General features: G+C 42.9%; 1 protein-coding gene across 1 annotated transcript in view; it reads left to right on the top strand.

Moving 5' to 3' along the window:
• Positions 1–25,094, top strand: part of TMEM164 (transmembrane protein 164) — a 45,481-nt gene that overhangs the window by 8,236 nt on the left and 12,151 nt on the right. Inside the window, exons 3-4 of the mRNA XM_014065897.2 lie at positions 10,533–10,582; positions 11,814–11,880. Coding sequence (XP_013921372.1) covers positions 10,533–10,582; positions 11,814–11,880 — 117 coding nt within the window. The remainder of the gene's footprint in view (positions 1–10,532; positions 10,583–11,813; positions 11,881–25,094) is intronic.

Raw genomic sequence — 25,094 nt, 5'->3', positions numbered from 1 at the left:
TTCACTAAGGCTGCATTACTATTCCTATTAGCCTTCTCATCATTCCTATCACCCATCTCCTCCCACTTATGACTGCAGGACTGTAATTTTGTGGCTTGTATCCTTACGATTTATATTGATATTGATTGCTTCCTGATTGCTTATTTGTACCCTATGACTATCGGTTCCACCACAAAACCGCGGTAGACTAAAGCGCGTGTGACTAAAGCGCGGTGACAAAACTGCACCGTCAAAACCGCCCGACAACAGCGCGCCGACAACAGCGCGCCAACAGAAGCGCGCTGTAACATAACCCTAAAAATAACCCTAAACCTAACGCTAAACCTACCCTAAACCTACCCTAAACCTAACCCTAACCCTAACCCTAAACCTAACCCTAAACCTTACCTTAAGTTAAATCGCACTTCTGTCGGCGCGCTGTTGTCGGCGCGCTGTTGTGGGCGCGCTTTTGACATCGCGGTTTTAGCGCCGCGGTGTTGTCGGCGCGCTTTTGACGTTCGTGGTTATGTCGTGCCACAATGACTATCATTAGGTGTTGTACCTTATGATTCTTCACGAATGTATCTTGTCTTTTTATGTCCACTGAGAGCATCTGCACCACAGACAAATTCCTTGTGTGTCCAATCACACTTGGCCAATAAAGAATTCTATTCTATTCCAATATTTATTCTATTCTATTCTATTCTATTCTATTCTATTCTATTCTTTTCTAGTTTAGTCTAGTCTAGTCTAGTCTAGTCTAGTCTAGTCTAGTCTAGTCTAGCAAGATAGGGGTGTTTTCTTGTCATATTCCAACTTTTCAACTCTGTCATCGGCAGATTAGTTTCCCTGAAGCTGCTTTTCAAACTGTGAGGCTGAAGTCTGTGAGGAAAGCAATAACGTAAATGGAATCTGACAGGAACCCCATTCAAGTTGTTGTTTTTGCTCCTCCTCCTCTTCCTCCTCTTCTAAAAATAGTGGAATGAAAAAGGAGGTTGTTATCTTTTGTGAATGCGGCTCTTTACAAAATGTGCCAAGGAAACAACAAAAGACAAAGAGAGAGTCTGTAGGCCCTTAAGAGCTATTGAGTGCTATTCCGAAGCTACCGATGGGCTTTCGCACAGATGTGGATTGCTAGTGTTTTGTAAGGCCTCCCTTTCTACTTTCAGGGAGAACCGCAGTGTGGTTTAGAGTTGCTTGGTTGAAACCAGAATATCAATAAAGGAGAATGTTTGTAGCTCAGGGTTGAAATGAGGGGGTCCTTGGGGTTCTCTTGCATGTTTTCTTGCAGATGTTTCATTACCCAAATTAGGTAACATCTCAGTGGGGTGGCTCAGACGCTGAGCTTGTGGATGTACAAAACAGGAATTCCCTTGGTTGGCTTTCTGATGTGCAAACTGATGGCAGAGAGAAATCGAAGGAATTCATCTGCCAGGGCAAGAAGAGCTTTTTATATATAGAATCATGAAGTGCGGTGGTTCAGTGATTAAGACCCTGAGCTTGTCGATCAGAAAGGTCGCAGTTTGGCAGTTCGAATCCCTAGCACTGCATAACGGCAGGAACTCCCATTACGTGTCCCAGCTTCTGCCAACCGAGCAGTTTGAAAGCATGTAAAAATGCAAGTAGAAAAAAATAGGGACCACCTTTGGTGGGAAGCTAACAGTGTTCCGTGCACCTTCAGCATTTAGTCATGCTGGCCACATGACCATGGAGACGTCTTCGGACACCGCTGGCTCTTCGGCTTTGAAACGGAGATGAGCAACGCCCCCTAGAATCGGGAACGACTAGCGGGCATGTGCGAGGGGAACCTTTACCTTTACCTTTAAGTAACATCATCAGTGCTAGTAAGGAGTGGGATTTGCTCTGAATGTATATTTATATTCTAGTGCATGTAACAATGGCATCATGTGATGTATTGGGACTTTTCCCCCCTTTGCTAAACTGGGCGTGGGCATGGCCAGTGCGTGATGCTTCTTGCTCATGGGCCGGGAGTTTGACAGCCCTGTTCTAGTGGCTTGCCCTGTCATTATTGGTGGGTGTAGTCTTAGAGCTGTCATGACGAACCTATGGCAAGCGTGCCAGAGGTGGCATACAAAGCCCTCTCTGTAGGCACATGCGCCATCGCCAGCTACTCTTCTAGTTGCTAGTGCATGCCAGCCAGCTGGTCTTTGTGAGCGCGGAGCACCAGAAAATGGCCCGGAAAACATTTTCAGGTGGTTTTTTGGGCTTTTTCAGGCTGTTTTCTAGGCTGTTTTTCACACCATTTTCTGGCGCTCTGGTGCCTGCAAAAGACCAGCTGGCCAGTATGCATGCATGCGCATTCTGATTTGGGCACTCGGTGTTAAAAAATGTTTGGCATCATTGTCTTAGAGGTTCCTTGGTTGGGTTGTTTATTGTTGGCCTCTTTTGCTGTTTCTTCATGGGGGTATTTACTTGATTGTTGGTCTGGTGTTAATCTTGGTGTCCATCTCTGCTCTTCTGGGTGCTGATTGCTGGTGAGGATATGTTTGGATTTTTCTGGTTCTCTTTTTTTGGCCTGTTGATTGTCTCTTTTGCATACTCTGTAGGTACTGTTTATGTCTATGTGCCTGTTGATGGCTAATTTGTACCAATACCAGGCTTTAGAAATCCCCTAGCCTACCGGTTTTGAACTTGACTTGGTCTAGGACAGTGTTTCTCAACCTTGGCAACTTGAAGATGTCTGGACTTCAAGTCCCAGAATTCCCCAGCCAGCAAATGCTGGCTGGGGAATTCTGGGACTTCAAGTCCAGACATCTTCAAGTTGCCAAGGCTGAGAAACACTGGTCTAGGAATATAAAAAGGGCCTCTTGGAAGAGAAAATAGAATTGAGTAGAGTAAAATGGTCCTCTTTTGCAATGTGGGAGACTAGAAAGCCTCTTGGGTGGGGAGAAGAGCTATACAAGATTGAGAAAGGCCTCACCTGGTATTTGTAAGCACCTGGTATTTATCACCTGGTATTTACCTGGCATTTCTAAGTCCTCAACTTACAATCACAATTGGCACCAGAATTTCCATTGCTAAGCAAGGCAGTTGTTAAGTCAACCAATTTTACAAACTCTTTTGTAATGTGAATTGCTGCAGTCGTTAAGCGAACCCATTAACTTTGCTTGTCAGATGTTACCTGGAAAGGTGTGCAAATGGCAATAACCTGATCCAGGGATGCTGCAACTATTGTAAATACATGCCAGCTTGCATAAGAAGTTTCCAAGGCTCCATATATTTTAATTTCTTGAGCAAACAGATAAAAGTCTTTCATTTAGATCACTGAAATATAATTAGGTCACAATGCGCTGTCTGGAGTAATGCTATATTAATTCAATTAATCAATAAATAAATACATCTTGCAAGATATTATTTGCTTCCAAGATGTCTGAAAATTTAATTTCTGTTGATATTGGTGGGCACGGAGATGTCTTACCTATGTTTGTCCTAGATTCATTTTAATTAAAATTTTAATGAAATAAAAACTTTCATTGCTGATTCTGATGTAACCGCCTTGTGCAATGGAAGTTTTTATTTCATTAAAATTTTAATTAAAATGAATGTACATGTAATGTAATTGCAGCCAGCAGCCTAACAAATTGCAGCTGGTCATTTTCCATTTTTCTCAATGTTTAATCTTATATACCATCTGCTATAGGAGACTAATATTTAGAAACAAGTTTTGAGCAAGAGAGGTGGTGCAGAAGATATGTGGAGTTGTCATTTCCCCTTTTTTGGGGGGAAAGTTCTGCTTTAGACAAAGCACCCAGTCACTGGAACTGCCAGCAAAAATGTAAAAAAAAAAAGAGAGAGAACCTGCTCAGCTCCAACATTTTAAAACAGCTCCTCATTATTTCCCATCCGCCGTTTGAAATGCAGTTGTGGCGGTGGGTTATTTTGCAAAAAAGGGCAAAGTAAAAATTAATTCACAGGTACTTCGTGCGGTGCAAATGCCAGCCTGAAATAAGTGCCACCCAGCCTTCTTTCTCTAACAAAAACCCCAAGCGACAGCTTGTATGTGTTGAGAACATCTGGAGGTGATTTAATGTTAAATATAGAAGCATGTTCTACAGGCAGGTTTAAGTTGGGGGATTCTGCAAGCCACGATTAATTGCTTGCAGGAGTGCACATCACAGATGCTGGATTTTAAATTTCTATCCCACAGTGGAAAACAAACTTGGCTGTTAAAAGCCACAAATCTCCCAATCAAGTGACAAAGTTAAATAATTTCCAATTAAGCAGCTGCTGAGTTCAGTGCTATTGTGAAGGGAGAAGAGATAAGAGTTTTCTACCTTGGCTGACATTGCTGTTTGGGATAGGAGTGGCCCCTGTTCTAAATCAGATTCTCTTTCTAAGAATAACAACAACAACTTGGAACTGCCTATCATGTTTCCCCTAAAGTAAGACAGGGTCTTGTTTTCTTCTGATCCCCGAAATAAGAGCTTGGCCTTATTTTCGGGGAGGTCTTATTATTTTTGAGGTGCAGGAGGCGGCGAACGTGGTCACCTCATGGCTAATGCCATGTTGCAATATTTTCGGGGGAGGGCTTATTTTAGTGCATGCGCTTAAAAGCCCGATTGGGCTTATTATTCAGGGAGGTCTTATTTTCAGGGAAACAGGTTATATCCATGATGGCGAACATATGGCACATGTGCCACAGTTGGCATGCAGAGCCCTCTCTGCAGGCACATGAGCCATCACCCCAGCTCAGTTCTACCGCGCATGTGCACCTGCCTCCCGCCAGCCTGCTGTTTTGTGGGTGTTTGGGTTCCCGACTCTAGGGGGTAGTGCTCATCTCCATTTCAAAGCCCAAGAGCCAGCACTGCCCGAAGGCATCTCCGTGGTCATGTGGCCGGCATGACTAAACACCAAAGGCGCATGGAACACTGTTCCCTTCCCACCAAAGGTGGTTCCTATTTTTCTACTTGGATTTTTATGTGCTTTCAAACTGCTAGGTTGGCAGAAGCTAGGACAAGGAACGGGAGCTCACTCCGTTACGCGGTGCTAGGGATTCAAACTGCCGAATTGCCTACCTTTCTGATCAACAAGCTCAGTGTCTTAGCCACTGAGCCACCACGTCCCAAGTAATTTCTAAATCATTTCTCACTTAGCAACATTAATTCTGGGCTCAGTTGCCATCCTACGTTGAGGACTACCTGTACTAAGGGTTCAGTCAGCCAGCCGTTGGAGACTCTTGGCACCCTTCTCTCTAGCAAGATATGGGTGTGTTCTCTCGTCATATCCAAGGAAAGCTGATTGGGATGTGAAGAGCTACCACACCTGTTGATTAAATGTAAGTGGCTTATCTTAACTCTTAATCACATCACTGAGATAGGGGAGAATATAGAACCTTGCAGTCTTCAACTCCAAGCCTTACTCAAGCTTAGCAGGGACTCTTTCCCACTGAACGTGGTTGAACTGAAGGATTGGGCCCTTTTGTGTACTTATAGTGAAGCTCAGGCAGACTTTGCCCTTAGCTGGAAGTGATTCATTTGGTTAAGCGAACAGCACAAACCCATCTACGGTGGCTTGTTATCTGGATTAGGAATCAGCACATGGTGCCAGCCTAGGCAATTAGGTTTGGACGTTTATTTGACTTCTTGCCTGCTGCTCCTTTTGTTAACCAGTTGGAGGCTCTATTTTTTTCTATACAACAACAATTGTATATTTTGCACTGAACCCCTGAGTCTCCTGGAGCTGTGGGGGGATTAGAATCCGAGACTTCCTTCGCCTGGCCCGGCACCTTCTCTGTGGTTTTACCGTAATAGACAAGCTGTGTCAAAGTGAGCAGAATTTGTTTTATCTCTTCCCCCCCCCCTCACAAAACAGCCAAGTTCTGTAGCTCTTGTTACTTCCTCAGGTACTCTAACCATTCGGTGTCATAGTGTAAAAGTGCCAGAATTACCCTGAAATGCCTTTAAGGTTCACTTGGCTTGGGAAATTTCTTCTTTCATCCAGCACCGTTTCTCTTCTTAATGTAGTATTATCCATGAGGTCTTTGGGGCTTTCTGAGCTTGGTGATTTTTCTGCAGATGTTTCATTACCAAGGTGGATAACATCATCAGTGCAAGAAGGGAATGGGGTTGTAGCACTGATGATGTAGCACAGCTCAGAGAGCACCAAAGGCTCCACATTCCTCCTCCTCTTCCTCCCTCCCTTCCTTCTAGCACAGATGATGTTACCTACCATATTTTTTCAGACGATAAGACGCACCATGATTTTGAAGAGGTAAATTTTTAAAAAAAGTTTTTGCACTCTGCAGATCTCTCAAACCCTCTGCACGCCTCATTTTTTTTCCACAAAAAAAGGCATGCAGAGTTTTGGGATGCTTGCAGAGTGCTCCTGGGGCCTGGGGAGAGGGGCATGCAGAGCAAAAAACAGACTGTTTTTTACAAAAAAAGGGGGCCATGCAGAGCTTCGGGATGCTTGTAGACTGCTCCTCGGGGCTGGGGAGGGGGGAAACGAGCAAAAAACAGTCTGTTTTTTGCCCTTCCCAGCTCCCAGGAGCAGTTTGCAAGCCTCCAAACCCTCTTGGGGATGGTGAAAAACAGGTCCAATGGGCCCTCCCCAGGCTCCGGAGGCTTTCCTGAAGCCTGGGGAGAGCAAAACTGACTTCCCCTGCCCCCCACCCAGAAACGAATCATTTCTGAACTTCCAGTAGGCCTGTTAGGCTCAGCTTTCACCCTCCCATGCTCCAAAAGGCCGAAAACCAGCTGGCTGGTGCGTGCATGCGGGCTGGAGTTGATGGCTTGCATGCCAGAAGATATGGCTCTGTGGCATGCATGCCATAGGTTCATCATCCCGGCACTAGACCAAGCTAATCCCCATGGAAGCAAGGGAGGAGTGGGGTGCAACAGGTAAAAAGCTATGGCTTAGCATAATGTGTCAAGCTGATTCATGGTTTATTGTAGATGCTTCAAAGATTGGGTTTACACAACATCATAAGGCTAAATCTAACGAATTGCATTGTAGCTTGTTTGGATCGCATAATTTCATCTTTCTGGAGTAGAATCTGAGGATAATTAAAAGAAATGTGACTTTAGAAATAGTCTCTCTTTTGGCCATAATTGCTGGCAGCTGGTAAGACCATATTCATTGCTGACTGTACATTACGGAAGTCATAACTAATTTGAAATGAACTCATAGAAACTAGGAGTTTGACAAAAAGAGTCCAGTGAGAATAATTTTAAATCCTGCCTTCCATTGAGGACCTGTATACTGCACGAACCAAAAAGAAGCTGAGGAATTTTCTACAGAGCCCTCAAATCCATAGACATAAACTGCTTCAACTCCTCCCCTTGGGATGGTGCTGTAGGGCATTGCATGCCAAAACAATTAGACACACAGACAGCTTTCCCCCTGGTGCCATCACTCTGTTGAACACCCAATTCCCACAGCACTGTCTTGGGCCTAAAAATATTTACTCATGTAGTAGGAGGCCGTATTGCTATTATCCTTGTTATCTTTTCATCTTTGTCAGCTCATTTATCACCTTTTCTCATTTTCTCTACTTTCTTCTTCTATTGGGTATCTTAAGATTTATCACTTCTTGTTTGTACCTTAATATTTATGATTGCATCTCACGATTTATGATCTATACTTACTGCTTTGTTGTTTGTACACTGAGAGTTTATGTACTGAAGACAAATTCCTTGTGTGTCCAATCACACTTGGCCAATAAAGGATCCTGTTCTGTTTTGTTCTATTCTATTCCTATTCCTACTGGTATCCCTTTCCATTCTCATTCCCACTCCCATTTCATCCCATCCCATTCTATTCTTACTATGGAAAAATAGAGCTGATTGACATTAGAAGACATCCCTTAATATTATGAGCAACTTTCATCAACAAATTCAGTTCCCTCATTGATGTGGATTTTTCTTTGCTGGAAATTTGGATAATCAGTTCCTGGAGATGATCCAGTTCGACATCTCCTTAAATGAGTTATGAAGTTGAGATCCCATAACTACATTTTTGATGACAAATAATTTTGGACAAGTACTCCTGACAAATATTATAAAGAAATAAACTGGGCCATTCTTGGCCGAAATAAATGCATCACCCAATTCCTTTGTGACTATGCCTGTCTATAGCAAGGTTCCCCAAAGTCACCACTATCAACCCCCAAGAAATGATGGGACTATCCAAGGTCAATATTGTTCTTATTTATAGCACTATTACAGAAAGTCTGTGACTTACAGTCATTTGTGTAGAGACAGTTCGAAGTTATAACAGCACTGAAAAGGTGACCTATGAGCATTTTTCACACTTATGACTGTTGCAGCATCCCAATGGTCACATGATCAAAATTCAGACATTGGGCAACTGGCATGTATTTATGATGGTCGCAGTGTCCTGGTGTCATGTGATCCTTTTTGGTGACCACCTGATACGCAAAGTTAATGGGGAAGTCAGATTCATTTAACAACCACGTTGCTAACTTGCAATGATTCGCTTAACAACTGTGGCTAGAAATGTTGTGAAATGGGGCAAAAATGTACTTAGCTCGATGTCTTGTTTAGCAACAGAGGTTTTAGCATCAATTGTGGTTCTAAGTTGAGGACGACCTGTTGTTAAAGTCGAATGGGAAATAACGGATCATCTGACGCTTCCTGAAGTGGTCGATGAATTTAAGTTAACAGTTTGTGGTCCCTGATCTAGATGGAAGATAACTTTCATCTTTATGCAAAGAAAGTGTTGCTTTTTAAAGTGTGACAAGCGGAACTATTTCTGAGGGCATTCAAGGCATTGCCCTGTCAGCTCCAGCGCACATGCACACGCTGGCCAGCTGATTTTTGGTCTTGGTTTTCGGCTGTTTTTCCACCATCCAGAGGCTTTAGGAGGCTTCCCTGAAGGACGAAAAACCACCCAATGCACAAACCGGAAATTTGGGATCGGTCTTCCAGTTTGCGCGTTGGGATGTTTTTTTGCCCATTAAAGGGAGAAAAACGGCCCAACGGGCAACCCGGAAGTCCGTTCCCAAACTTCCTGTTTCCGTGTTGTGCTGTTTTTCGCCCTCCCCAAGCTCCTAGAAAGCCTCTGGAGGCTGGGGAGGGCGAAAAACCGACCTACCGGGCTCATTGGGAGTCAGAAAATGGATGTTTCTGGCCTATGGCAGGTGGGGGGGCCATGTTTGCCCTTGCCAGGCTCCAAGAGAGCCAAAAGTCTAGTGGGGTGTGTGTGTCACATGTTCATACGCAGGGGTTCCAGCGTGGGGGGGGGCATTAAATTATGAGGGTAGGCATGTGAGTACGTGCGATAGCGCACACGCACATTCGTTTGGCACGTCAGGTGAAAAAGGTTCGCCATCACTATCCTACGGGATCATTCCCACAAGTGGCCCAGAAGGACTTTTCAAAGACATCATCTTCACTACCTGGTGTGCTTCTTGAGTCCATCAGTTGTTCCACCCTGCTTCTGCTTCTTTGCACAACAGAAGGAGCGGTTGAGAATTGGGAGGTGGGGATGGATGTTGGATTAGAGCAGTGGTTCCCAAACTTGGCAACTTTAAGACTTGCTCTGCTGGCTGGAGAATTCTCGGAGTTGAAGTCCACAAGTCTTAAAGTTGCCAAGTTTGGGAACCACTGGATTAGAGCAACAGCACTATTCCTAGTTAGTTAGTTAGTTATGGTAGTTATCGTAGTTGCGGTAAAGGTAAAGGTCCCCCTCGCACATATGTGCTAGTCGTTCCAGACTCTAGGGGGTGGTGCTCATCTCTGTTCCAAAGCTGAAGAGCCAGCGCTGTCCGAAGACGTATCCCTGGTCATGTGGCCGGCATGACTAAATGCCAAAGGCGCACGAAACACTGTTCCCTTCCCACCAAAGGTGGTTCTTATTTTTCTACTTGCATTTTTTTTACATGCTTTCGAACTACTAGGTTGGCAGAAGCTGGGACATTTAACAGGAGTTCACTCCATTATGTGGCATTAGGGATTCGAACCGCCAAACTGCAGATTTTTCTGATCAACAAGCTCAACATCTTAGCCACTGAGCCACTGTGTCCCTTATGGCAGAGCTGGGTTGCACCCAGTTCAGCCGAACTGGTAGTGGTGATTTGGCCTGGGCTGCAGAACCGGCAGTGACCCACGCTTGCCATGCCCCTGAACCGGTTCTCCAGTCTCTTCTGCCGTTGCCGGCATGTTTCTGCGCATGCACAGAACAATTTAAAGTCAACTGCACATACGCAAGCGAACCGGTACCAACCAGTACAGGAACCTACCCTTGTCTTATGGTAGTTAGTTAGTTAGTTAGTTAGTTAGTTAGTTAGTTAGTTCCTCCTGGATGTCAGCAGAGTGGTTCGATTGTGAAATGGGAGGCATATAATTTTTATAAATGAATGAATCAATCAATCAATGTTGTCCTAGGAATATTTGAATAGTAATTATTGCAAGCTTTAAACGTCCAACCGAGCGGTTTAAAAATAAAATACAAGTCATTTCTTTCATGTGTGCTCCCTCTCTCTGTCTTTCTGCATTTATGTAAAGATGCAAATAAATTAAATAGAAAGATTGATGCTAACTCCTTTTTGTTTTTGTTTTTTTAAATGTCAGATTTTTCTACTGGCTTGTCCACCTTGCCATTTCGCCATGATTCTATTCAGGTAAGTGAGTTACCCCCAATACAGTACTTCGTTTAAATGATGACCATTTCTGTGGCTTGGTGGCCTATACTTTATGTTGAAGTACATTGACCATCTGTAATTTGTATCCGTGTGGCTGAATGTCTGTGGAAGTTCTCAGCCATCCTGGTCATGGTTGTCCCCAAAGGGTGTTTTTTTTCTTCGAAAGCGACTGGATTTTCTTTGTTTTTCCTTGAAGACTTTTTGCTTCTCACCCAAGAACTTTGAGTCAGAACTGAAGAAGCTCCTTGATGAGAAGCAAAACATTTTCAAAGAAAAATGAAGGAAGTCCAGTTGCCTTCTGATTGGATTCCTATCCAGCCTTTCTACCTTCATGCTTTGCATGTGGATCTGTTTTTTTTTTTTTATTCCCCCCTAATAAGGATTGTCCCCTTCTGTTTTATTAACAATTGCAATTGGGTTACACCTTTTGGGAATGTTTCGGATGGCAGCAGAGCCCCAAAGGATGTCTAATGTTATGGACCCTCCAATTGGGATGCTCAGGTGGATGTACACAACAGGAATTCCCTTGGTTGGCTTTCTGGTGTGCAAACTGATGGCAGAGAGAAATCTAAATAATTCATCTGCCAGGGCAATAAGATCTTTTTATATATAGAATCATAGAGTCATGGGGTGCGGTGGCTCAGTGGCTAAGACGCTGAGCTTGTCGATCAGAAAGGTAGGCAGTTTGGCAGTTTGAATCCCATTACTTGTCCCAGCTTCTGCCAAACTAGCAGTTCGAAAGCACCTAAAATTGCAAGTAATGAAAATAGGAACCACTTTTGGTGGGACAGTGACAGCATTACGTGTGCCTTCGGCGTTTAGTCATGCTGGCCCCATGACCACGGAGATGTCTTCAGCCAGCGCTGGCTCTTCGGCTTTGAAATGGAGCTGTGTGGCACAACTTATCATGACTTTGCTTTAGTCATTGAAGAAACAAACGATTGGACTGAACCAAGAAAACTGGCAGGAATAAATAATAAATAAATAAATACATAATAATAGAGTGAATTGAAATACTATTGAAATTGAAATATTATTTAAGGCACCAGACTACAAACCGGGAGATTGTGAGTTCTAGATCCCATCTTAGTCACAAAACCAGCTGGGTGATTTATTTTACAACCCGCTGCAATTGTTGTGCATTGCTTGCAAAATACCCCCTTATGCTGCAAAGGTGACATTTCTTTTTTCCCCTTTTTTATTTTGGTAGGTTGCAAATGCATATGCTGAATGGGGCCCTTCTTGCTCTCCTGTTTCCTGTGGTTAACACACGCCTGGTGAGTTAATCTCAACTTGCTACTGGAAAGGAACGGATTTCATTCCTCTTATAAAACCAGGGGTGACAGGTTTAATTTGGATGAAGTGATTCCTTGCCTAAGTGGTGGGATTCAATTTTTTCTACTACTGGTTCTGTGGGCGTGGCTTGGTGGGCATGACTTTGTGGGTGTGGCAGGGCAAGGATACTGCAAAATCCCCATTTTCTCCCCACTCCTGAGGGAAGGTTACTGCAATATCCCCATTCCCTCCCCACCCCACTGACCTGTTTTCCAGCTTCATTCTCCTGTTCAGGGCAACAAAAGAAGATCAGCTGGGAAGCAGCAGGGGTGGGGCCAGCCTATTTCCCAGTTTTCCGAACTACTCAAAATTTCCACTACCGGTTCTCCACAACCTGTCAGAACTGGCTGAAAACCACCTCTGCCTTGTATGTGACACAGCAGTGCGTCTCCACCAAACCTTGCTTTCTTTCTTTCTTTTTATGAGTCCAGGTAAAAGTTCATATTCAGCAAAAAAAGTTGTACATGTATGACAATTACACGAATTGGCAGCCCACATTATCACAGGATCTTTGACCGTACAGAGCACTAAAGAGAGTGCAAATAGCTCCCTTTTTCCAGTAAAGACTTTTCTGTATGCATCAAATAGTGTCTTATGTTTTCAGGGCTATCTGAGGTGTTTCAGATAAGTTTTTAAAAAAAATTATTATTATTTGCCATTTATTTTTGAATGCACAGCTTGGTGTACTTTTTTCTTTCTTTTTGCTAATGTGGGAGGTTGTTTTTTTAATTGGCTTTTGGTGCTTGATCTTTTGTGTGAAGTAATAAAACAATTGCAAGATTGTTCTCACAAAACTCTTTACAAAGTCTTTCTCTGAATGTCCTGGTTGTAGGAGAAAGAGGGCCAGAACCTGGGGGTGGAGTTAAAAGAGGACTCCTCCTAGAATCCTTACATAATCACAAGCAAACTAAGTCCACTCCCCGCTTTGGTCTCTATTAGCCCCTATTTAATTTCTAGCAGTACCAACTTTTACTTGAGAATATTCCTGTGCATAGGCTATTTATGTTCTGACCTAGGCTTCCCCCAAAAGCACGAGGCAGAGTCCTGATCCCGACAAAACCCCTTTTATTAAACAAATGTGAATTCCTCTCATTCACATTCAGCAAAGGCCTGGCAAACAGTCTTTCAAAGGAATATTTATGATTATTCACCGTATCTATCTTGGAAATCTGCCATGTAAATATTTTCCAAATAAGGTGCTGTGCAAGGAAAGACTGGGCACAGAGACTCTGAGATTCACAGACAGATCTTCACACTCCTGATACAAATCTAACGAACGGATGGACGAATTGTTTCCTGCAAAAGCCCACTCCCCTTTCGCTCCTCTTTTATTTCCTATGGGAGGGGCCAATCACCTTCCACCTGTGACTTTACTCCCAAGTCGACCCTGATTTCTGAATTGTTCTTCTCTTCTGGCAGCTCTGTGCAGGCTCTAGCTGTTCCTTTGCCTCACTACTGACTAGCTCTGTAGGCACCTGATCACTCCCAGATGGCCTCGGCTCCGTCTCTGCCTCTGATACAGAGCCCTCATCCAAGCCTCCCCAGACTCCAGGACTGGTCCATGTTCCTCCCCAACTTCCTCACTGTCCAACTCTGCTGCCAGCTCTGCTTAGCAATAAATTAGTTTAATTGGAACTTAGTGTGTGAACTTAATCTTTCACACCAACATTGAGTCCAGGGCTTGTGTATTTGTGCACAATTTGTGCTTATTGTTTCAGCCTGTAGAATTTGGTGAAATTAAAGTGGGACTTATTATTTAAAATGGGTGAGGATTCATGAATCATAGCTTCAGTTTTTACACACACACCCCCACACAACCCTCCTGTAAATACACATTGTGGGTTTCAGCCTTCCTCCTGTTTTGTCTGTTTTTTCCTTGTTTTTGCATTTAGTTAATTTAAAAAAACACAACCCCTCCCAATGTTTGAAGATAATTTAGCTTGATGGGGGAAACATTTTTTTGAAAAACAGGATGATAATTAGAAGGTTTCTGCTAGATCAGTGTTTTCTATCCACTTTTAAGCATTCAGACTTTAAAAAGAAGCCTCTGAAGCGTATTTAGGAAAAGATTGCTGTTTGGTCCATCATTAAGAGCTGAACTACTTTTCGAAACTTAAGGTTTTGGGAGAAAATTTCAGTCGGATCCCTTACAGTGAGAAATCTAATTTATCTTCTGATCCTTAAGTTGCTAGAAAAGAATCAGAATTCCTCTTTACATCGAAATTAATGTTTGTGAATTTTGGGTACTCTCTGAATTTAGTTGTTTTCTTGCAGACATTTCATTACCCAACTAGGTAACATAACCAGTGTCAGCTGAAGATGTTATCTAGTTAAGTAATGAAATACATGCAAGAAAACAACCAAGCTCAGATAGTACAAAACACTCCATAGTTCAACCCGGAGCTACAGAGATTTTCTTCTATTAAAATGAATTTTAGGGTGGTTTTTTTTGCTTTCTTTCATTCAAGGTTTTTTATTTTTTTAATACAAATTATACATATTATAGGAACAAAGAATTGTCTGGGTCTTTTCTTTTACATCCTCTCATTTACATAGTCCTTTTTACATCATAGTTTCATTTTCACTTTCAGCCAAATTATTCTCTTCCATTATTTTTCATCTCTATAGTTATTTTTTCTTACTTCATAAACAATATCTTCAATTGCTCCTTCAAAGTTACACCAAATTTGGTATATTTTCCTATAAACAGCATACATCCTCCAATTCAATTTAAATGTAGAGAGCATTTCTTTTCTACAATTAACAATATACTATCATTTCTATGTTTCTTAATTACTTACATCACAATAACAATCTTACTACTATTCTCTTTAGTCTACTAATGTAACTCTTTTTCCCTTTCTTCCTCTTTTAGCCATTTTCTGTTGGGCACTCAAAAATTCCAGTTTTAATTTTTTTCCTTCTTCTCCCTCTTTCCCCTAGCTTCTTTTTCCTATTTTGGAGATTTTGGTGAAATCTATTTTGTTAAATTGGGTGAGGGTTTGATGAATGGAGCATGGCCTAGGAAGCGTGTTAGACACGTAGTGGGCTGGATTAGGCCTGGATTGAATGTTTATTTTACACTGATATCCTGTTTAATGATATTGATGGTAAAGATGCATAATGGAGTTTTGCTGACTGCAGTTATTAAATCATTCATCCTCACTTGGTAGAAGCACATGTAGTCTTAACAACTTGCCCTCTTACAAATCAGCAGCTAGATGCCTTAAATCAGATAAGGAATTAGATTTCTTACCAGATTACTTTGGATTCTGCAGAGTCCACAAGCATTCTCTGTGCAGGGCTGGAGAGAAAAAAAATAAGTCAGTACTGCAAAGTACTTGGCTGTGTTTGATTCAGTCATGGTTTGTTAAAGAAGCCTCAATTAGCCAGGTTCTTCCCTTGAGTGGATCCAGAAATCAAGGCTTTGAATCATCATTAGTTGAGCAGGCACAGTGTGCCAAGTTGTAAATAATAAAGTCATGAGTAAGGATAGTGTGTGAGCATGTGGCATTCTGTTTATCCATACCTGTTGCGGCTTTCTATAATTGAAGCTGTATTGTTTCTTTATTGAGCAGCAGTGTTTAAAAAGCACACCACAATTGCATTCTTGATGAGCAAATACGCAACTATTTGTTTACAAATTCAAACTAACAAGTTAGCCTCCCCAAAGATTGTATGAATCCTACAGTCCCCTGGGCAATGGCATAGAGTCGGCTAATTCTTCCGCAACAGCAGCCAGAAAAATCTTTCTGATCTCCTGGCTTAAAACACAACATTATGAGAAGACCTAATAGCTGTAACCCCCGGCTGGCTGACTTTAACTTATAACTCATTCTAATGCTTCTCCCTTAAACTGCTGGCTCTGATTTTAGGCATAGTCCAACTTTATTATGGGTCATTGAACCTAACTCTCTCCATTCATTGCCCCATCCACTGACCCAATGGACAATGCAGAGAAGATTAGCCTGGCTTTGATTTTAGAGAACGGGATGCTTCCCTTCTGCCTTAATTGTTTTGAGAGGTGATGAGCATTATTGTGTCCAAAATAGTTGAGGTGCATTGGTTAAAATGGGGAGTTTTCTGCTTTGTTGCAGAGCAGTGCAGTGCAACCAAGTTGGTTTATTATCACAATAATTAAAGTGGTGTGACAATCAGGCCATGGATGTAAAAATGCCTATTCAAAACAAATTATGCTATTATTGTCACCTGTTGATGCTTATCACTGTGTCGATCTGATTTATCTCTGGTCCTACAAGAGTGATCCTATGGTTGTTGTGTCTCAGTCAGCTTTTTTTTGCTTTTTTACTCAAGCCTTCACACAGTAGTAACAGAATAACAGAGTTGGAAGGGACCTTAAAGATAAAGATAAAGGTTCCTCTCACACAAATGTGCTAGTCATTCCCAACTTTAGGGGGCGGTGCTCCCGACCTTTCTGATTGACAAGCTCAGGGTCTTAGCCACTGAGCCATCTTAGAGGTCTTCTAATTCAACTCCCTGGTCAAGCAAGAGACATTTCAGACAGCTTTCCAGTCTCTTCTTAAAAACCTCCAGTGATGGAGCATCCACAGCTTCTGAAGCCCAGTTGTTCCACTGACAGATTGTTCTAATTGTCATTAGACTTTAACAATGGTGTGGAACGGACAAAATCCAGGAGTTGTATGGCTAAGTGGTGTGGCCTCATGATGTCACACTTTATGACGGTATCGCTTAACAAGGGAAATTCTGGTCCTAATTACCGTCATTAAGTGACAACAACCTGTTTTGGGATGACTGCCTCCCAGAGTATGCCTCACCTGGGATGCTCCATCTGGAAAGCATTTCTGATTTCTCTGCTTTGGAATCTGCTTGGACGATATTCTGCCTTTGCACCAGTGGTGAAATTCAATTTCTTTTTACTACTGGTTCTGTGGGCGTGGCTTAGTGGGCATGGCAGGGGAAGGATACTGCAACATCCCCATTTCCTCCCCACTCCAGGGAAAGGATACTGTAAAATCCCCATTCCCACCCCACTCTGGGGCCAGCCAGAGGTGGTATTTGCCGGTTCTCCGAACTACTCAAAATTTCTGCTATTGGTTCTCCAGAACTTGTCAGAACCTGCTGAATTTCACACCTGCTTTATACCAAACACAGGAAGAAACACATTCCAGAGCCAAGAACATGGCATATTGCGGTCCTGCCTTGCCAAGATTCGCCTGGATAATTTAGCTGCTTAATCTCCCCAAATCTCCTCAAATAAAGTACAAGCTGGATCAGCCCCGGTGCCTTTCTTCCTAATCCCACTTTTCCTGTGGAATGGCTTTAATTAGAGCCAAATCCTCTCTGGTAATGGAAGCCAGCATTTTACACGCTTAAGAAAGTCCGTTCAGAAACTTCCTGCATGGACAAGAGGAGACCTGTTTGTATAACCAGTTGGGTTTAATAGAGGTAAAGGTTCCCATCGCAAATACAGTATGTGCTAGTTGTTCTTGACTCTAGGGGGCGGTGCTCATCTCTGTTTCAAAGCCAAAGAGCCAGTGCTGTCCGAAGACTTCTCTGTGGTCATGTGGCCGGCATGACTAAATGCCAAAGGCACACGGAACACTGTTATCTTCCCACCAAAGTTGGATCCTATTTTTCTACTTGAATTTTTAGGTGCTTTCGAACTGCTAGGCTGGCAGAAGCTGAGACATGTAACGGGAGCTCACTCTGTTATGCAGTGCTAGGGATTCAAACCACCGAACTGCCCAACTTTCTGATTGACAAGCTCAGCGTCTTAGCCACTGCATCCCAGTAATTTCTAAATCATTTCTCACTTAGCGACATTAATTTTGGGCTCAATTGTCATTGTACGTTGAGGACTACCTGCATTAAGGGTTCAGTCAGCCAGCCCTTGGAGACTCTTGGCACCCTTCTCTCTAGCAAGATATGGGTGTGTTCTCTAGTCATATCCAAGCAAAGCTGATTGGGGTGTGAAGAGCTACCACACCTGTTGATTAAATGTAAGTGGCTTATCTTAACTCTTAATCACATCGCTGAGATAGGGGAGAAGATAGAACCTTGCAGTCTTCAACTCCAAGCCTTACTCAAGCTTAGCAGGGACTCTTTCCCACTGAACGTGGTTGAAATGACTTCTGATTCACTCCGTTACGCAGTGCTTGGGATTCGAACTGCCGAACTTTTTGATCGACAAGCTCAGCACCTTAGCCACTGAGCCACCACGTCCCTTTTAATACAGGTAGTCCTCGACTTAAAACAGTTCGTTTGATGATCGTTCAAAGTTACAACAGCACCAAAAAATGTGACTTACGACCGTTTTTCACAGTTACGACCTTTGCAGCATCCCCATTGTCTGCCTCCTAGTTATGACCATTGCAGTGACAACAAGGTCATGTGATTGCGTTTGTGATCTTTTGACAAACAAAATCCATGGGGAAGCCAGGTTCACTTAACAACCAGTTTACTAACTTACCAACTATAGCGATTCACTTAACAGCTGTGGCAAGAAAGGTCGTAAAATGGGGCCAAACCCACTTAACAACTCTCTCACTTGATCACAGCAATTTTGGGTGCGATTGTGGTCATGAGTGGAGGACTACCTGCGTAATTTTATTTTGGCTGTTTCTATTTTAAAAGCTTGCCGAGGCTTCAACAGAAGGAGATGCACAAAGTGTTCCTTGAATGAAATATTAGGAACATTTGGCTTCTACAGTCTGACCTTCGACATTTCCATTTCCACCTACAGCAAATTCTCTTGGCTCTTGGAAATCTGAGCCTGCCTAGCAGATTAGAAGGGACACTTGATCAGTTTTCCTTTCTCCTTTTTTCAATTGTTTCATTTGTCATCCTCGTTGTTTCTACCACTCTCTTCTGATGTAGCCATTTGTATAAACAAATCTTTCTCCCCACTCCACACAAAGGCGTACTTGTGAGCAAATTGTTGTAAGATAAAAAGTGAAGGGTTTCCCTCGCACATATGTGCTAGTCGTTCCCGACTCTAGGGGGCGGTGCTCATCTCTGTTTCAAAGCCGAAGAGCCAGCGCTGTCCGAAGATGTCTCTGTGGTCATGTGGCTGGCATGACTAAAGTCGGAGCACTGTTACCTTCCCACCAAAGGTGGTCCCTATTTTTCTATTAGCATTTTTACACGCTTTCGAACTGCTAGGTTGGCAGAAGCTGGGACAAGGAACGGGAGCTCACTCTGTTACGTGGTGCTAGGGATTTGAACCGCTGAACTGCCAACCTTTCTGATCGACAAACTCAGCGTCTCAGCCACTGAGCCACTGCATCCCTTTTCATTACAGGGCCTAGTATCAATGATTAAAGCCAGCACTGGATTTTGAATGAACAGATACAAATTTTTGGCAGAAGCACAATAGTATTCATGAAACTCTGTCCTTGAGAATCTCCAATTTGGATTACCATATTTTTCAGAGTATAAGACGCTCCGAAATATAAGACACACCTAGCTTTTGGGGAGGAAAACATGGGGAAAAATATCTGCTTCTGCCTCCCAGCAATTTCCCTCCTTGCAACAAACAGGAAACAGTACAGACAATACACACTTTGTAGTGTTACATTTCAGACTATACTTGTACAGATGCTGTTAAAATTTATGTGCTTTCTGGAAGTATAGTTATTCTCTGCTATTAAAAAGGAGATACAATAGCACTGGGCCTCTTCAGATCAAGCAGCTTCTTCATTTTGTTAAGCTGTCTAGAACAATAATAAAACAGTCTTTAAAAATAAGTCTAATAATTTGATCATTCTATAGGTATTTGTAGTTATTGACTTACCTCCTTGCAGCAAACAGCCTGATTAGCACAAGAAAAAAAAATCTGCCTCTGCCTCCCAGCAATTTGCCACATGGAGCAAACTTTCACTTTCAAATTCTCCCTATCATCAGCTGTTTCAGGCTACAAGGATTACTATAGCCTATTGCAGCCTCGCAAGCCCCCCATTTGCTGCAAGAAAGACTAAAGAGTTGGGACTGGTGGGTGGGTGGGGCTACATTCAGTGTATAAGACACATCCAAATTTTCACCTTTTTAGGGGGGGGTGCGTCTTATACTCTGAAAAATACGGTAGTTCTACAACTGAATACTTGCTGAGGGTGGAGGAGTGTTGCTTGGTAACTGGAGAAGACTTATTGGATGGTGACCAACAACTGGCTGGATTTCCACCAAACCTCAAACTACAATTTAACAAATTGAAATAGTTGGGGTCTCCAACATGTGAAGCCCAATCACAACTTTTGCTTTTTTCAGTCTCCCACATTTCAAAGAATCTTAAGACTGGAAGGAACTTCTCAGGTCTTCTAGTCCAACTCCCTGCTCAGGTCAGGAAACTTATTGCATTCCAGACAAATGACTGTCCAAACTTTTCCTGAAGGCCTCCAGCGATGGAGAACCCGCAACTCCGGGAGGCAAGCTATTCTGTCGACTAATTGGTCTTGATTAATTGATTAATTTGTGATGAGATGCTATGAGGAAACTGGGCATGCCTAGTCTAGTGAAAAAAAGAACTAAGGGTGACATGATAGCAGTGTTTCAATATTTGAGGGGCTGCCACAAAGAAGACTGGGTCAATCTATTTTTTCCAAAGTACTTGAAGACAAAATAAGAAGCAACGGATGGAAACTGAACAAAGAGAGAAACAACCTAGAACTAAGGAGAAATTTCCTTGCAGTGAGTACAATTAACCAGTAGAACAGTTGCCTTCAGAAGTTGTGTATGCTCCAACACTGGAGGCTTTTAACAAGAGCCTGGACAGCCATTTGTCTTCTGCTTGAGCAAGGGGGTGGTGGTCTTCTGCTTGAGCAAGGGGGGTGGATTGGAAGATCTCCCAGGTCCCTTCCAACTCTATTATTCTATACTAGCTGGATACCTGTGCTCCACTACAAAACTCTGTGATTGGGCTTGATAAATTGACACAGAGCTTGAAAATTAATGAGTAGTTACGATTGGCCTCTCCTCTCCCCTTCTCTCCCTCAGTCTAACTCCTTAACATCAGAGTGTTTTTCAGGTGGGGAGGGAGAGTAAAATTTCTAGACTTCCAGCCCGCAGGCCAGATGAGTCACCCGCTGGCCACACCCATGCCCAACTGGCATTTGGAAAAGAATTCTTTTCAGGTGGGGAGGGGGAGTAGAACTCCTTAGAATCAGAGTGTGTTAATAATATAAGAAATACTAATGATCTGATGGTCATTCTGAAAAATCCTTTCAGCCAGGAGGAACATACCTGCCAATTTTCATATTTTATAGGCTTTACGGTTCTGGAGATTTTGTGATGATGCATGAGTGGTATTTCACTTTTATATATATAGATTCTATAGCTTATCTTGCATCTCTAGAGGACAGGGAGAACTTCCAATGTGTTATGGGGACAACAAATATTGGAGACATTGATCATGCAGCATGTTACTTAAATGCTACCATGTTTCCCAGAAAATAAGACAGGGTCTTATTTTCTTTTGACCCCCAAAATAAGTGCTTGGCCTTGCAGGAGGCGGTGAGAGTGGTCACCTCTTGGCTGCTGCTGTGTTGCAATATTTTCAGGGAGGGCTTATTTTCAGGGGAGGGCTTATTTAGTGCATGCGCTCAAGCCTGATTGGGCTTATTCTCTGGGGAGGTCTTATTTTTGAGGAAACAGGGTAGCTAAGGATCAGGTTAGGCTGGTGTGGCTGAGCTGAGCTGCCGATAGCGTGCAAGCTTGTGTTCAGAATTTCTCTGAACTGCCCCACCTTCGTACGTACAGGAAAATGTTGACATCATTTTCCTGCTAAGAAGGGTCAACATTGTGAAATTATAGTTCTTGGGCCAACGATCGGCAGCTGTCATTTCCACTCCTTTTAGTTTGACACAAACTGGGATTCCTGGGTGGCTATGGAGAGCTGATAAAATACAGAAATTATTTGTGTTGTTTTGTATAATCCCCCAAATGTATATAGAAGTACAGGACAGTCCTTTCTTTCAGCCAAGAATTCAGAATTGCATAATACTGCATTGGAGGAAATCAGTTTGTTCAGCAATCACAACAATTCTTATGGGTTTGTGGCAACTTTTAAGATGTGTGGACTTCAACTCCCAGAAAGCATGGCTGGCTGGGGAATTCTGGCAGTTGAAGTCCACACATCTTAAAGTTGCCAAGCGTGAAAAACACTTGATTTAAACTTTTAGGAAGGCAAAGCAGTGATCCGTGTTGGGTTTCTCCAGCAACCTGTCCTTTGTTTGTATATTTTCTTGCTTGCTTATTTGCTAACTTTCTCTCCTGTCTTTCATTCACTCTCTCCAGGTGGATTACATATCTCTCTGTGCAATTTTCCCATAGCAACAACTCTGGCAGGTCACGTTAGGCTGAGGTCGGTAGGTGGGGACTGGTCTAAAGTCACATAACAAGTTTCCGCAGTTAAAGATAGAGCTGGGCCTGAGTCCCACACAGATCCCCATGCCAAGATTCTCTAATACGGGGCTGAATGGACTCAAGATAAATACCGTATAAGACACACCTAAATTTTCACCCTCTTTTAGGAGAGAAAAGGTGCATCTTATACTCCGAAAAATACCGTACTCTTTGATACTTCCCTTCTTCTTTTTTAAAGCTTGCACCATTCATGGACTGATTTATTTCATTTCATTTTGCTGGCAGCTCATGTTTTGGCAATAACTTTGGAGGCATACGAAGATTAAAAGCACCAGAGAAAAAAAAGTCAACAGTCCAAATAATTAATGTCCAGGGTTGCAGAAGTTTTTCAGTTTTTTAAAAAAAGGAACAATAAAAACCAGTTTAAATGGCAGTTTGCTCAACCTCAAATGTATAGGGGAAAAGCCAGTTATTCAAAGCCCCCTGAAACCTTAAAGACCATCTCATTGTCTCTGGAGCAAACCAGTGTAGAGATAATCTTAATTAATGGTGCAAGGAACTCCTTTGGGGAAAAGGAAGGACTATGATAAGAAAATGGTGCATGGATGGATATTTTAACACACTGTGTTTTAGAAGTGGTATTCATCCGGTTCTAACCGGTTCTAATGAACCAGTAGCAGAAATGTTGAGTAGTTTGGAGAACTGGCAAATACCACCTCTAACTGACCCCACCCCTGATCAATTTGCTGCCTCCCGAGTCCCAGCCCCAGCTGGGTCTTCTTTTGTTGCCCTGCACAGGAGAGCGGAGCTGGAAAGCAGGTTAGTGGGGTGGAGTGGAAATGGAGATTTTGCAGTATCCTTCCCCTGCCACAACTACCAAACCACACCTACTAAGCCATGCCCACAGAACCAGTAGTAAAAATTTTTGAATCCCACCACTGCTGTGTTTGTATACATTTGATATTTTTAAATGTCAAAGCTTCCAGCTTCTAAAAGCTTATTCCAAAAGAGTCAACATACACCATACTGTATATTCTTTTGGGTTGTAGTAAAATAGTAGTTGTGGCCCGCCAGCAGCTAGTGGAGCTGGCAGCAGATTCAGACAGTTAGGAGGTTGAGGAGGAACCTGGGCCAGTCCTGGAGTCTGGGGAAGGCTCTGATGAGGGCTCTGTGTCGGAGGCAGAGCGGGGGCCAGAGCCGTATGCCAGTTATCAGCTGCCTTCAGAATCAGACATCAGTGAGGCAGAAGAACAGCTGGAGCCTGTTCCCAGTGTGCACATGCACAGAGTTGCCAGATGAAGGGAACAGCTAAAGAACAGGGGTCGACTTGGGAGTAAGGCCACAGATGGATGAAGAATGGCCCTCCCAGAGGAAATAAAAGAGGAACGAAAGGGGAGTGGAGTTTGCAGGAGACAATTAGTTCACTTAATTGGTTTGTGACTCTCTAAGACTCCTTGCCAAGTTCTCCAGATATCAGCCTGTCAGCTCTCTAAGCCAGAGAAGGTCTGTGACAGTAAATCCTCCCTTGAAAGACTTTGATGGATGTGAATGAGCAGAATTCACAGTAAATTAATAAAAGGTTTTTTTTTTGCTGGGACAAGGAGTTCGCTTCATGCTGTTGGGAAACTTCGGTCAGAATAATTGTTGAGTTGTTTCTTGCATCCAATCTAATGCTCCTAATTCAGTTGTGGTGAAGCTTGGTTATGTCACAATGTTTGTGGTGCCAATATCTGATCCAGGTAATAACTCTTTGGTTAAAAGTGTTGTAATAAGTTGAGTCTGTTAATGGTGTCATCTTTCTTTTCGTTTGATCACAACTGGGGTTGTTGCTTCACATGCTAATGACCTGATTTATGAAGGGTGTTGGCAGTTCTTAATTTTGGTCTACCAAGGAATGTGGGAGCCGTAATACAAATCCTCTGTTAACGATCAGTTATTAATGACTTTGTGAAATTATGACAGTCTTGAAAAAAGCTACTTTCAACACGTCCTCAAAGTTACAACTGGCGTACCACGTTCCGTGTTCTTAGCAACCCCTTGCATTTGTGACTCTGGGTACGTGATTCTGATTTGTGACTTTTATACCATGTTTGCACCCATTGGAAATGCTGGATTTGCTTAATGGCCACTGGTTCACTTAGTGACCAGTGTTTAACAACCATTGTAAAACCGAACGTAAAATCAAGTCAGATCACATGGGGGGGGGGCTTCTTAATGATTGCAATGAATTAGGACCAACATTCTGGGCTCAATTTTGGTTATACGTTTAGGACTACCTATACTACCTTGACTACAATTAAGCTCCAAAATTCCATTGCTTGGCAAGACAGTTATTCAGTGAATGTTGTCTCACTTAATGATCTTTTTGCCACAGTTATTAAATGAAGCACTGCAGTTGTTAGGTGAATCCGGCTTTCCCAATAACTTTTGCTTGTCAGGTCACAAAAGGAGGTCATATGACCCTGGGATGCTGCAACCGTCACAAACATGGGACCAGTTGCCAAGTATTTGGGTTTGGGTCACATGACCATGGGGATACTGCAACAGGCATAAGTGTGAGGACCAGGCATAACTAACTTTTTTCAGTGCTGTTGTAACTGAACAATCACCAAATGAATGGCTGTAAGTCAAGAGCTGGGGGATGCAGTGGCTCAGTGGCTAAGATGCTGAGCTTGTCGATCAGAAAGGTCAACAGTTCGGCGGTTCGAATCGCTAGTGCCACATAATGGAGTGAGCTCCCGTTACTTGTCCCAGCTTCTGCCAACCTAGCAGTCCAAAAAAAATGCACATAAAAAATGCAAATAGAAAAATAGGAACC

The sequence above is a fragment of the Thamnophis sirtalis genome, unplaced genomic scaffold (assembly GCF_051295495.1).
Source record: "Thamnophis sirtalis isolate CommonGarterSnake01/CBP01778 unplaced genomic scaffold, rThaSir2_p1.2 scaffold_13, whole genome shotgun sequence".
NCBI lineage: Eukaryota > Metazoa > Chordata > Lepidosauria > Squamata > Natricidae > Thamnophis > Thamnophis sirtalis.
This window is presented reverse-complemented; position numbering and strand designations above follow the sequence as displayed.